Here is a 13,715-nt window from a genome sequence, read left to right on the forward strand (position 1 = left end):
CCCACCCTGAGCCAGTGTGATTCAGGCAGCTGGCAGCACCGGGGCACTCGTGATTCCCCCTGGACCCTGGGAGCCACATCGGGGACAGCCAGGCTGAGCCCAGCAGGCAGGGGACAGTTTGGGGACAGGCCCAGGGTAACAGAGGCCAGCAAGCAGGGGAGGGTCTTTGCTACCACTTTATTATGACAAAGGCTACAAGCCATGTTATTTAAAGTGCATTATTATTATCATTATTCACCGTCAACAAACCACAGACACAAGCCTGGCATAGTGCAGATATGGCCAAAGTGGCAGAAGACGCTTAGGCAAGAGCAGGGCTGGCAGGAGCTGGGCGGATGGAGGTGGCAGGGAGCAAGGCTCAGGCAGGTGCTGGGATACAAGCACTGCTCCAGACAGACCTAAACACCTCCAAGCTCCAGGGGCCCATCATGGACAATGGGAAGGACAAACAGACAGCCTGGCCTGCCATGGCAGGGGACTGGGAAAGCATGGTGAGGGCTGGGCCAGGGAGGGCTTGGCTCCCAAGCAAACCCAGCACCTCTGTGTGTTCCTGGACTAAACAGCTGGGAGCAGGCTGGGGCCTTGGAGCCAGGTCAGGGCTCAGCCAGGCTCCTCATGTCATCCTGGGAACCCAGCCCTGGACATGGGGAACACAGCCCAGCACCAGGCCAGGCAGGAGGCTGGTGGCATATGTGGCTCTCAGGGGACAGCCTCAACCTTCAGGTCACCCCAGGTCCCATCCAGCCTGCCCTGTCCCAGGGCTGGAGCAACATCCCAGCAAAGGTACTGACGGATGCAGGACACCTGGGATGCCTGCAATCCCTCCACCTCAAAATACAGGGCCCAGTCACCAGCTGAGAATTAGTTTAAAGTGCTTTTTTCTTTCCTTTTTGCATGGGGTGCCAAGGCTAAACCTCACCCTGCCAGAGAATATTTCCCCTTTGTTCCCAGGGCCAGGGGGTCACAAAGCCCAAGGAAAGTTTCTGAGAAGCCTCCCCTGGGTCAGAACAGGCAGTGACTGTAACATCATCCTCTACCCAGCTCAGTGGCACCCCTACTCAAAGTATCATGTTGCATAGTGCTGCTCTCCCATCCCCAGGCATCCCTTGGTGCCACTCCAGCCACAGCTGGGCAGTTCCCGTTTCCCAGCCAGCTGGGGCAGAGGGGATACCACCCTGGGACAGCCATGGCCCAGGGGCTGCTTACACGCCTGCCCCAAGTCTCTCTGGTGTCTGGATGGAAAGTAGCACTTGTGACACACACAGCAGCAGGAACAGCAGCAGTCATGTCAGCGTGAAGCAAACATGGCATTGCTTACAAGGTGCAGCAGCAAGGTGTGCCAGAACCACCCCGGAGCTCAGATGATGTCCGTCTCCCTCTCTATGCCGACATACTTCAGGGCATCTGCCTGGCTGTACCTACAGGACAGGAAGTCGTGGCTGCAGCAATGACCTCCCATGCTCCCCACAAACCTGCCCAGAGGGTGGGGTCAACCCTGCAGCCCAAGGTCCCCACTGGCCAAGGTACCTGTAGTCAAAGAAGAGCTCCTCTCCTGCCTGGATGGCTCTCTTGGCAAAGATACCAATCCGGTGGTCTCCGTTCACCATCACAACTGCAACCAGAGGTACACAACATCAGAGATACACCAGAGATACACAACATCAGAGACACCAGAGATACACAACATCAGAGATACAGCAGAGATATACAACATCAGAGATACAGCAGAGATACACAACATCAGAGATACAGCAGAGATATACAACATCAGAGATACAGCAGAGATACACAACATCAGAGATACACCAGAGATACACAACATCAGAGATACACCAGAGATATACAACATCAGAGACACCAGAGATACACAACATCAGAGATACACCAGAGATATACAACATCAGAGATAAACAGAGATATACAACATCAGAGATACACCAGAGATACACAACATCAGAGATACACCAGAGATATACAACATCAGAGATAAACAGAGATATACAACATCAGAGATACACCAGAGATAGACAACATCAGAGATACAACATCAGATGTGCAGCCCCAGCTTGGGCTGGAGCTCTTGCAGCACCATGGCCTGCCTGGCCCAGCTGGGCAGGGGGACCTCACCTTTCGCATAGCAATTGGGGTTCACCGAGTGGTTGGCAAAGCGGATTTTATTTCCTTTGCGAGTAGCGTCAACAACAAAATCTATTTAAAAAGAAAAAAAAAAAAGAAACCATGGTGTAAAGCCAGGCCTGTCACCCAGGGAAGAGGTAGGCTGAGACTGCCCACCTGGCCAGCAGCCCTGGCCTCTCCACCCCTGGCAACCTCAGGAAGTTACCATTGTTGAGGTTGAAGAGGAAGCTGGACATGTACTTGTCGTAGACCTTTCCTCGCCTGTCAGCCTCATCCTGTGAAATGAGCTGTGGAGGGAGATCACCTTGAGAGACTCAGTAGCTGAGGGCTGAGCCAAGTGCTCGCCTGCCTCCTGCTCTCCCTCCCACCTCACGGGAAGGAACTTGTCAGGGTTCCCGGGGATGGGGCAGAGGCCAGAGCAGGGCTCTCAGGCAGCAGCACACACACAGCACACCCCTCCACAGTGGAGGGCCAGAGGTACTGAAATGTGTCCCCAGATAGCACAAGGCTCCATCTCCAGGCCTGGTCAGAGAGAGCCCATGGGCACAGCCAAGCCAGGGAAGGCAGCTGACCCCACAGTCAAAGGAAGCTCTCCCACCACACGCAGTCCCCGTGTGCCTGGCCAGCAGCACTGACCTCCCCGCAGTACTCAGAGATGAACTCGTTCTTCTGCACAGCCTCCTTGATGAAAGTCCCCCAGCCAGCCACGTCTGATGGGGCCAGCAACAAATGCTGGAACCAAAATGAAAGAAAATGAGCACAGCTGGCAGATACAGCACCACAGCAAACAGATCATGGGGGCAGAGGGGAGCCAGTGTCCATCCAGCATCCCCTTGTTATGGTGACACACAGCTCCACACAGACTTACACCATTACATGGAGCTGCACAGGACCTGACACACACTAATTTGCAACTTTCTCTGAATTTCCCTTTTTTTTAATGTGCAATTCCTTGCTCTGACCAGCAGAATTCAAGACTAAATCTTTCTCTAGTCACTTCATACACTCCCTTGCTCTCACCATTCCTCACGTAACTCCCATCTCCTGATTTTCAAATCCACAATCCCTACGCCAGAGTAAGTGCTACAGAGGCCCAGGGCAGAGCAGCTTCTTTTCCAGACTCTGGCACTCCAGCAGCTGCAGGGAAATTGCTCCCCATCCACAGCAGCAGCAGCAGCAGTGTGTCAGCTCTGCCCTGAGGCAGCCCCTGCCACACTGCTGTCAATACCTTTTTGAGGCCTCGCTGGATGCTGCAGTTCTTGCAGGAGACCACCTTGCAGTCCCAGTGCTCTGAAGCGCCACAGGTGAGGCAGAGGTCTGGGTCACACTCCCGCACAGCCAGGTAGCAGGGGCACTGCTTGGTGTTGCACTGGGTCTTACAGCGGCAGCCTGGGAAGCGGTTCTGACCTGTAGCAACACAGACCATGGGTTTGCCGTGTGAAGTTTGGCAGAGAACACAGGGACCATGCAGGGTCTCTGCCCCAACTGCTCCTCCCCAGCCAGATCTTGCCCTGGCAGGCTTTGGGCAGGGACAGAATAAAGTCTGGCTGTTTTCTCCCTTGCAGAGCTGGGAATGGAAGCCCAGACAGGAAAAACAAACATGGCAGAGCAGTGACCCAACTGCCCACCCAAACTGCCTGAGGCACATCCTGCTCACAGGAGACCAGCAGCAGCACCCACAGAATACAGACACAGGGATGAGCACTAACAGGAGTGTCTCTCAGCTGCCAACAGCTGCGTGGCAGCATAGAACCATTTCCTTTTGGACTTTAGCAGGCTGCTAACAGAACTGCTGTGGATGGGCAGAGCAGTGAGTGCAGGAATAAAGTAGCAAGCCCCAGCTATGCACCCTCCCTGTGCTCTGTGCCAGGAGAGCTGGCTGCCTTCCTGCCCAATAGTCCTTGACCTCTTCTTACAGTCAGGGTTGCACTGGCAGAACTTCTCACAGAAATTCTGAGTCATGATGCAAGGGCAGGAGCTGTCACAGGGATGCTCGGGGTGGTCACAGGGCTGGTAGTTGTACACCTGGGTTGGTGAATTATCTGGAACAAGAAGAGATATGCCAAGATTGGAAGCTGCATGTTGCAGCAAGGGCAGGGCTCTGGAGCCAAGAAGGTGCAAGCTGCCCATCTGCCTGCACTGGGCAGGGAGGCTGGCAGCACTCAGCTCCCACAGGCACACTTGGCTGTGCTCACTGACCACAGCCCAGTCCACAGCAGGGCTGCACACCAGCCCTCAGCCTCCCCTGGCTGCAGCAAACCCTGCTGCACATGCAGTGGATACTGGGACAGCCATGATGCCCTCAGCACCCCAAGGAGCCTGGCCAGGGGCAGGCACCCCCCTCCACGCTGCTGAACCTGCCAGGCTGGCGACTGGGACATGGCCATCTCACTGTGGCAGTCAGAGCTGGAGAACTCAACCCTCACAAACCTCCCAGGACACAGCCACAGCCAACACTACCTTTCTTCAGCTGGATCTTCCTGCAGTGTGCAGCCCACAGCCTGCAAAAGGAGCAGAGAAGGTTGAGGGGATGCATTTGCCATCAGGGAGAGCTGGCCAGCGCTGCTCAGCACCAGCAGCCAGCACAGCAGAGATGGGCCTGGCAGATTCATGCATTAATGATCAGCAGCCACCATAAAGTGGAGAGAGATGAGAGTGATGCAGCTGCAGCAGAAGCTCTTTAAGCCAAATACCAGAGCCAAAATAATACTGGACACATTGGGATCAACATACAAAGTGGGTTACAAGTCAGGGAGCTGAGGCTGAGGCTGCTGTGAGGGAAGTGGCACCAGGACCAGCAGCCAGTGCTGCCCTATCCTCGAGCTGAGCCTGGGGCTGCAGGGCCACTGAGCCCCCAGGCAGAGCAGCAGCCCTGGAGCTGGGCCAGGGCCAGCGCCCAGCAGCAGCACCAGCAGCCCCATGTGACAGCAGGACGTGCGCACAGATGGGAGCCAGATGGGGATTACCAGGAATGCGTTGGCACAAAAAGCAGCGGATCTGGTTGCATTTTAAGAACAAAACAAGCTTGTCCAACACTTGCCTGTGCTTCCTTTTCTTCTTCTGGGATGGATTCATTAACTCATTTGTTGGCAGTTTCGTTATAAGTGATTCCTTCACTGCAAACTGAAAGACCTACCGAAGAACACAAGCAAAAAGAAGAAACAAGTTCAGTGCATTTAAGTTGTTTTATCAAAAGCACAAGGACAATGTGAGTAAGCACAGCAAGGCTCCCAGGCATGGGCCCAGAGAGCAGCAGCTCTGCCCCGTTTTCCTGCCTATGGCACACTGCCTTCTCCTGCCTGGAAAACCAGTGCTTGTACACCAGGCTGTGACACTGCACATGGGAGGGAACCCACAATACCAACACACAGGGCTCACTCTGCCAACAGCAGCACTGCTGCACAGTAACACCCTGAACTCCAAAAGCATTGATGTGCCACCTTCCTCAGGGAGGTCTGTGGCATAGAAATTAAACCAACAGGCAGTGGCTCTGGCCCTGGCCCCTCTCTTGCTGCTGCATTGCCTGCTCTGGGCACCCACCTGCTTGCAGGTCTTTGTCCCCAGCAGCCTGGCGATTGAGCAGAAGTTGTTGAAGTAGGTGCCATGGAAGACACGGAAGAGTGACTCCTCAGCTCCTGTCCACTCCACGGGCTCCTGCGGCGTCTCCACCGCAAACAGCTGGGAAGAGGCCGGGCTCAGCTTCTGCTTAGTTGGAGTTTGGCAGCGAGAGTTGGCCTCTGGCAGGAAAGGCAGATGTTAAACCAAACACACTCCGGAAGAAGGCACTTGGCCATGGTGATTTTGGGGTGAAGTGGTCCCCCCATAGTGCCCTGCAACCCTGCGCTGCACTCTCAGCCCCACACTTCTGCTTCTGGCCAGGCACAGTGCTCAGGAGCCAAGGGCTTGCTCTGGGCTTTGCAGGTCCCAGCAAAGCTCTTGCTTTGCCTAGCAACATTCCTCCTTCCTGGGAATCCCTTCCCAGTGAATCCCACAGCAGCAAGGGCAGGGCTGGTGTCCCTCAGGTTTGTTGGGAACACTGACTGCTAACTCCAGATTGTCCAGCTGTGCAGGAAGCAGAGGGGAGCCTGGGAGAACTCCAGCTGCGAGGAGCTGCCTGCCCTCACTGCCCACACAGAGAGGAGAGGGTTGTCTCAGGACTGGCACCATACCCGAGGAGCTAGAGGCCCACTCGTTGCCTGTGTCCCGGTCGCTGTCGCCCTCCCTGGTCTCAGTGACAGCCGGGGTGTTGGAGCAGGATGCGCCCACCACGTGGTGCCGCCGGCGGCGACGGCCTGAGCACTTGGATCGGGGGTTGTGCAGTGCAGCAAACTCCTTGGCTCCTTCCTGCAAGCAGAGCAGAAGACAAGACAGGTGGCAGATGACCAGGGAATGCAGGAAGGCTTTTCCACAGGCCCTGGGACAAGCCCTGTCCTGCCACCACCAAGAGCAGGTGGAAGAGGCTGGCCACATGTGGTCCCTTCAGCAAGTGCCAAACCCTGCCAGCTGCTTGTGTTGCAGGTTCCCATTTTGTTCCCTGTGTCATCACTGCCCATCAGCAGAGGCTCCCTGGGCCTGAATCCCCAGCCCACTCCTCTGGATGCTCCTGGCTTCTCGCTCTGCTCCTTTTTAACATGGGCTTAATTTCTCTAACACTGCACTGAATCCAGAGAAATCACCTGTCACACAATTTCCCATCTGCCAGCTCTGGAATTAGTCTTTGTTGGAGATCTGCTATAATAGGCATCTGCTAAGGTCTGCATTTGCATTCATGCTCCTCTGAATCCAACAAGGACCAGAATTAATTCTGAAAAAATCATCCAAGTTGTGAAAAAGATCCACAGAGCTCTGCAGAGCAGAGCTGGCCAGGGCACTTCTCTCATGCTTTCTAAAGCAGTGACACAGAAACATACCAGCCAGAGGAAACAGTCTGCGCCGCAAGGATCTGGCTCAATCTTGGTCTCTCTATTCTTTCGTTTGTACACATTAGGAGTAGCATGAAAAGCTGAAAAAGTAACAGTTATCTTTACTATTAGCATTCTCCAAGAGTCTCCTCCCACTCTGCAAGGGACAGGAAGCAGAAGCCTGTGTGCCTGAGGGTTCCCCTGGCAGCAGGGCCTGAGGCGACCAGACCTGCAGGGTAACCCTGCTCCAACCCACAACAGGGACCAGGCAGCTTGGGAAGGAGAGGCCAAAGGAGAAGGATCAGCTTTCACACTGAAACAAAAAGACCACGTCATATTAATATTATATATTTTAATAAATAATTCACTGGAAAAAGTCCTGTGACTTCCCAAAGAAGCCCTTAGACCTGGAGAACAGCAGGTCCAGCAGCTAATCAGTATCCAAAAGGCTTTGGCAGGACCAACCGCAGGAACATGACTAAGACGAAGCTGTAAGTTCCAGGGAGGCAACAAAACACAGGGGCATGTCCAGACTTTGGCAGTGAAACATTCACGCCTTTCACTGACGAGCTTCTGCAAAGCAAGAGCAAAGTCTGGTGGCGGCAGGACTACTGCACAAACTGCCGGGAGCTCGGACGCGGCGTGCTGAGCGTGGAGAGGGGACGGCCACGCACGTCGGTCTGCCATCCGTGGGAGCAAAGAGCGGAGCCATCTGTACAAAATGCTTCTGGGCACCTGTCAGCTCCTAAGGCCCCACTGCAAACTCATGAGGCACCACCCTCCAGAGACTCCAGCACGGACTAAGCAAGGTGTGCAGAGGAAAACTGAGGAGAAAGGGCTCTAGGGAAGCGTCCGGCTGAGATGGCACTTACGATGCAGAAAGCAGTCGTATTTGAAGCAGCGGCGGCAGAAGAGGGTGTGGAAGGAGTGCAGGGACTGCTCCCGCTGCACCGACTTGGCGCACGGCCCGTCGATGTTGGGAGTGCACTGCGGCGGCAGCACGTTGGGGTCTGACACCTCCGTGAGCTCCCGGTACCTGTTGACAAACACAAACACCCAGGGATGTGCTTTCCCCATTTGTGACAGCTTTACATGCCTGCATCACCATCCGGGCCCATCGGACTCTGGCCCAGCTACCTGCAGGCCAAACTGCAGTTTTTAACACTCAAAACACACTCTGCTCACACAGCCTGCAGGCACTGAGCTTTGTGGCCCAGCCAGCCCACAGTGCAGGCTTCTGAAACAAAGATCTCAGCTATTGCTGAGAAAGGGAATAGACAACCAGTGCAGGGGTTTTCTACCTTTCTTTCATATCCTCTGGGAAGCCATACTCAGGAAACATGGAAGAAATAGCAGTGAATATCATGTCATTGGGGAACCTCTTCTTGGAACACTTCTTGTTACCTACAAAGAAGAGGAGACACAATTCTTCAGTCAAGCTGATGTGGATGGGTCTTTCCTTCTTGCACAGAGCAATTCCAGAGATGCTCAGGATTGTATTTTAAGACAGAAATGTAATCCAATGCAAAACAGATAAACCTTGTGTCCTGCAACCAGGCTGAGGTATTTCCAGAAGCAGTGCCTAGGCCACTTTCAGTGCAGCACAATGTACTGATGGAAGCACCATCTTTTCCTAAGCACTATTACTATTTATTTCTGCCAGGGCAGAACTTGCAGACAGCGCTTTTCTACATCCAGGAAAGTGTTGGTGTTTATGCCACCCGCATCACTACAGATCAGGGACAACGACAAAATTACCCAGCAGCATTCAGAAGGTCATCGAGGACACATGAAAATCCCACAAACCAGAACTTCCTCTAGGCAACAAGAGCTTCAGGTGGCACAGGAGAGGGAAGAGGAAGACTAATACATGGAAAGCAGGTCGGGAAGGGATTTGAAAATGTCCATCTCCCTGCCTCCCACAGAAACAGACCCACCCACACCTCCCTGAGAGGTGCTTGCCAGACCAGCCCTTGAAAACATCCCGCAGCCTCTCACATAACACCCAGCTCTGCTAATCTCACCAGGAAGTGGGTTTTCAGATGACTCATATGAATTACTTTTCACCACACTTTCAGATGGTGATTTCTTCTCCTGTCCACAGCAGACAGTGAGAACAGACCATTTCCCTTCTGCCACAGAACTTATCAAGCTGGAACTGCTCTTGGCAACACATTAGCAACCCAGTGATGGCAGGAGAGCCATGCCCAGTGCTCAGGCCGGGCAGGACAGAAACACGACCAACATAATCCCCACTTCTCTGGGGGCCAAACCCACCTTCCACTGCAGTTCGCTTTCTTTTCCTTGTCACTGGAAGCTCCTCTTTTCCATCCTCCTGTTTCACCTCAGAATCATTGTGTCCTTCCTCTTCCTCATCTGAGTACTGATTCAGAGCATTCACTAGCTCCAGGAACACAGCATCACTGATGAGGACTGACCCTGAGATCATTTCTGAAACACACACAAGTGGGAGTGCCACCATCTTTCTCATTTCTCGCCATGGCAAACCACAAACCAACGTGCTCTGCTATCCACCAGAGCCTTTCTGGTTTTTTGGGTAGATGGGATTTTAGCTCTAGAGTCAGTAGTGGTGTATAGTTTTCAGCAATCTGGGGACAGGCCACACCAGTTTTCCCTGTCTTCCTCCCCGCTGAGCAATTTTATGATGGGGCAGGCAGCGCTTTTCATTGATTAAACTCTTGGCTAAGGCAACAAGCAGAACAGGGTTGCTGAGCTACTCCTCTCTAGCACATTTTCAGCATCCCAGAGGACACCTGTGAATCCCTGTACACAGGAGGGCTGGCTCCAGAGCACTCCAGGCATTTAAAACAGAGTGAGATACTGAAAGGCAGGAATGTGCCCTTGCAAAGGACAACAACAAGCACCATCCTCTTTCCCTGCTCTGAGAGCTCCCACAGAAAAGCTGGTTGCTGCTGCCACCTTTTGACTTCTGAACTACTTGGATATGTTATTTGCAAGAAACTGAATTACAGAACCATAGCAAGGTTTGGGTTGGAGGGGATCTTAAAGCTCATCTTGTTCCACCCCTGCCATGGACAGGCCACTAGACCAGGTTGCTCCAAGCCCCATCCAACCTGGCCTGGAGTGGACAGAGCTGGCTGCTCCCAGGTTACCTTCCTCTCCATGAACTTTCCCATCATAGTTATTAATAAGCTCTTCAATGAAAGTTTCATCTTCCTCCTTCACCTCGTCGCCCATGTAAGGGATATTGCACAGAACTGTTTCATCCTCCACCTGAAGAGAGATCAAACACAACTCAGAAAAGCAGTGTTTGCTGACCCCAACGGGGCTGTGCCCAAGGCTTTTCTGGTCCCTCAGAAACAGAGCAAAGGTTCAGATGTCTCATCACTGACACATCAGTGCTATCCCACTGTAACCCAGAAAGAAACGAAAGGACCTGCCTAAGAAATAAAACTCTTCATATAAAGGGAAATAAAAATATTAGGAAAAAACACAAACAAACAAAATCCCCCCAGAAATATATTTAGTTCTCAAATCCTGTGAAACAATGGTGACTCTGTCAAGAAGTCACGTGTAAAGGAGAATAGCTGGGTAGCGTGAATACAAGGCTGGCTTGTGGGACTCTACAAAACAAGCAACTAAAGCATCACTTTCCATCATCTCTCAAGCAGATGTTGCCTGAAACAAGTGGGACGAAGAACCACAGCTGGGAAACTGTGCAACAGTCAGACACTGACCTCACTGAGACCCGGCACTTCCCACATACCATGAAATTCTGCTGAAGAGGGGACCAGGAGTACATGATGGGCACCAGTGCCACTGTGTTCAGAGTCCTCATGTACAGTGTCTGGCTTGAAAATCCTGGGAAAATGCTCTCAACAGTGCACTGGAATACAAGCACAGAGAAGGTCAGTGAGGAACCACCCTGGGAGGCTGCCATAGCCTGAGGAAAACTGAATTCAGAACAAACACAGAAGCCCCACATCCACTCTGTGGACTCCATCACAGGAAAAAGCCTTGGGGGTACTTTTTTGTCCATTTCTGCATTCCAGAAGCGTGAGGCATGGCCTGACACTGACCTAGGACAATACAGACTAAAACTCATCCACATCCCCACAGAGTCCTGGTTCCAGTCCCCACTTGCTGTTGCTCCCCCTTTTCCTCTGCACACCTGTTTCAGGAACGGGTGCCCACTGACTGGCTTCATCAGCTGCACCGGCTGCACGCGAAGCTTCTTCCAGTCTTCATTAAGGATTTGAGTCTTTTCATGAACCTTCGCAAAATTGGCCACAAAGAGAGCCTGAAAGGAGAGAAAGGAGCTCTCAGACTTTTAAGGAAACCCACTGAGACCTCCCACAGCACTGAAAGGGTTCAGCAGGGAGATCCTGTAAAAACCAACTGGAAATGAGCTCTCTTGCTGCAGTTACACCAGTGCTTGTTCAATGGCCTCACGTGTGTGACAGCTGCTGCCCACATGGCTCAAGACAGAGCACGAGGACAAGTGGCATCTCTTCCTGTTGATCCAGCTCGCAAGTCAAGCACAATTTAGCAATTCACCTTGCTGACACCCTCTGGCACCACTCAGACACTATGAGCTGAAATGAAGCCTTTTTGGGGCATCTCAGCCCAGTCCTTGCTGTGGCTGTACCTTTGCTCCCATGTTTGCCTGGAACCTCTTGAGCTGCCGCAGACGCATGTACTCGGACTTTACTTTCCTTTTCCAGTACATGATACACTTGGATGTCGGAGGAGTGGTAATTTCCATTTTTCTGAAACAGTACAGAAAGAATATTAATAATAGAGAACTCAACCCCGAAAGAAGTGATATTAGAAAAACACCCCCGTGAATGGAAAGAACACTCTATGCATCATAGACTTAAACCAAGCAAAATAACGGCGCCGCTCTGCAGTGCTCCTGACTGCGGAACAGCCACAGCCGAAGCGCACGGACAGGCCCGGGACAGCAGCGAGGTTCTGCTGACCAGAACCGCTCGCTCCTGTCCCCCGAGCCCCCGCGGCAGCACGTGAGCCCGGGGGTTGCTGGGGTCCCCGCCCTCCCCCGGGACACGGCTCCGGAGAGCCGCGGGTCCACTCCAGCCGCCCTTCCTGCCGCTCCGGCCGGGCCCGAGCGCCCCCCGCGCCCGAGAACCGGACCCGGAGAGAACCGAGGCCGGCGGCGCCGCCGGGCCGGGGGAGCGGGTCCGAGCCCGGCAACTCCCTGCCCCCGGTACCACGGGGACCCGCTGCCCCCGGGACCCCCCGGCCCCGCCCGCACTCACTGCTCGGCCATCGCGACAGGGGGGGGCCGCGCGCCCCCGCCACACTGCGCGCGCGCCGGCCCGCCCCGGTCCCCGCCCCGGCCCGCCTCAGGCTCCGGTCCCCGCCCCGGTCCCCGCCCCGGCCCGCCTCAGGCTCCGGTCCCCGCCCCGGTCCCCGCCCCGGCCCGCCTCAGGCTCCGGTCCCCGCCCCGGTCCCCGCCCGGGCCCGCCTCAGGCCCCCTCCCTCACATCCCCAGGCCCCGCCCGCGTCGCCGCCGCCGGTGTAGTTGGGGCCGGGGCGCACGGCCTGCCCCGCCCCGGTGGAGCGGACCCGTTCTAGCCTGGAGGACACCCCGATCGGCTGCAGGGAACGGGTTAAGCGCAGCTGCTCGCTGCCGTGTCCGCCCATTCTCGGTGTTCCCGGGCCCTCCCGGCCCCGGCCCCTGTTGCGGGCCCGGCCTGGTCCCGCGGGAAGCGCTTGCTGGGACAGCGCCGTTCCCGCCCGGTTCCACCGCCCTCCGGGCCCCGGGACAGCCTTGCCCGGCGTGGCCACGCTCCCCGACGAGATGTCCCGGTGGTGCCGGGTCCCTCTGGCCCCACCGCCGGGCCTCCCTGTGGCGGCGCCGGGCAGGAAGCGGCTGCTGGCGGCAGCTTTCCTGCCCCGGGGGCCCCGGCGCTGGGGAGCGGACGGAGCTGGCTCCTGCCCCGGCGGGGCCCCGTCCGTCCGTAGTCGGTGCGGAGTGCCGGCTGCCCCGGGGCACTCCTTCCCCGCGGCTCCGGCAGGGTGACTGCGGGTGACGAGCAGGGCCGGCCCGCTCCCGCAGCCCTGCATGCCGCCAGCATCTGGGAGCTCCGCTGAGTCAGGTGGGGCGGGCGCCCGGCGTCCCCCGACCTTCCCGGGCGTTGATTTGGGAGCGGGCGGACCGTGCTGGGACGGGCCGCGGTCCGGGATTGATGCCCGGGGAGCCCCAGCCCAGGCGCAGGGATCCCGCTGTCCGGAGGATGAGGATGCTCCCTGGCCTACAGGTGCTCTTCTGCATGGTCCTGTCTCTGCTCCCGCGGGTGCGGCAGAGGCAGCTGGGGGTGCTGCACGGAGGCCCCAGGGGGGTGGGCACAGTGTCTAGCACACAGCGAGTGCCCACCTAGGTCCCCTGGCCCATTTCTCTCCTCTGTCCCAGTGCAGCTGTGCTGGGGGACAGCTCACCTGGCCCCTCCTGGCCTTCTTTTGGAGGATCTCTGAGCAGGGTTTGCCATGCACTTCTCTGCCCCCAGTGCTGGCGTTGGTTTATAAACTTCTCTTCCAGCCTGCAAAGGCCAAGGCAGAGCCAGGAGTCCCCTGTTCCCTTCGCCCTTTCACCTCTACTGTGCTCAGCTTGGCCAGGGAGGAGGAGAAGGGGTCTCTGATGTACTGGGACCACCAACTGGGCACTGGGGCTGA

The 13,715-nt window shown here is 55.6% G+C and overlaps 1 protein-coding gene across 1 annotated transcript; it reads right to left on the reverse strand.

Moving 5' to 3' along the window:
* Positions 1–163: 163 nt before the first annotated feature.
* EZH1 (enhancer of zeste 1 polycomb repressive complex 2 subunit) lies at positions 164–12,367 on the reverse strand. Its single transcript, XM_005531477.3, has 20 exons — positions 12,299–12,367; positions 11,668–11,788; positions 11,191–11,319; positions 10,786–10,905; positions 10,172–10,292; positions 9,315–9,488; positions 8,339–8,441; positions 7,910–8,073; positions 7,047–7,138; positions 6,306–6,480; positions 5,677–5,873; positions 5,177–5,268; positions 4,597–4,637; positions 4,053–4,178; positions 3,365–3,543; positions 2,773–2,868; positions 2,342–2,423; positions 2,128–2,208; positions 1,528–1,612; positions 164–1,418 (listed from the first exon to the last, which is right to left on the reverse strand). The coding sequence occupies exons 1-20, from the start codon at positions 12,307–12,309 to the stop codon at positions 1,358–1,360; spliced, it is 2,250 nt and encodes a 749-aa protein (XP_005531534.1). The 5' UTR covers positions 12,310–12,367; the 3' UTR covers positions 164–1,357.
* Between the last annotated feature and the right edge of the window lie 1,348 nt (positions 12,368–13,715).

The sequence above is a fragment of the Pseudopodoces humilis genome, chromosome 29, assembly GCF_049639895.1.
Source record: "Pseudopodoces humilis isolate 2021_Gansu_Grassland_sample_001 chromosome 29, ASM4963989v1, whole genome shotgun sequence".
Classification (NCBI taxonomy): domain Eukaryota; kingdom Metazoa; phylum Chordata; class Aves; order Passeriformes; family Paridae; genus Pseudopodoces; species Pseudopodoces humilis.

Coding starts and splice junctions, on each gene's coding strand:
- EZH1 (XM_005531477.3), bottom strand. Junction 2,424..2,772: donor TCTCTGAGTACTGCGGGGAG/GTCAGTGCTGCT, acceptor CTCCCTCCACAG/CTCATTTCACAGGATGAGGC. Junction 2,209..2,341: donor CCTCTTCAACCTCAACAATG/GTAACTTCCTGA, acceptor CTTTTTAAATAG/ATTTTGTTGTTGACGCTACT.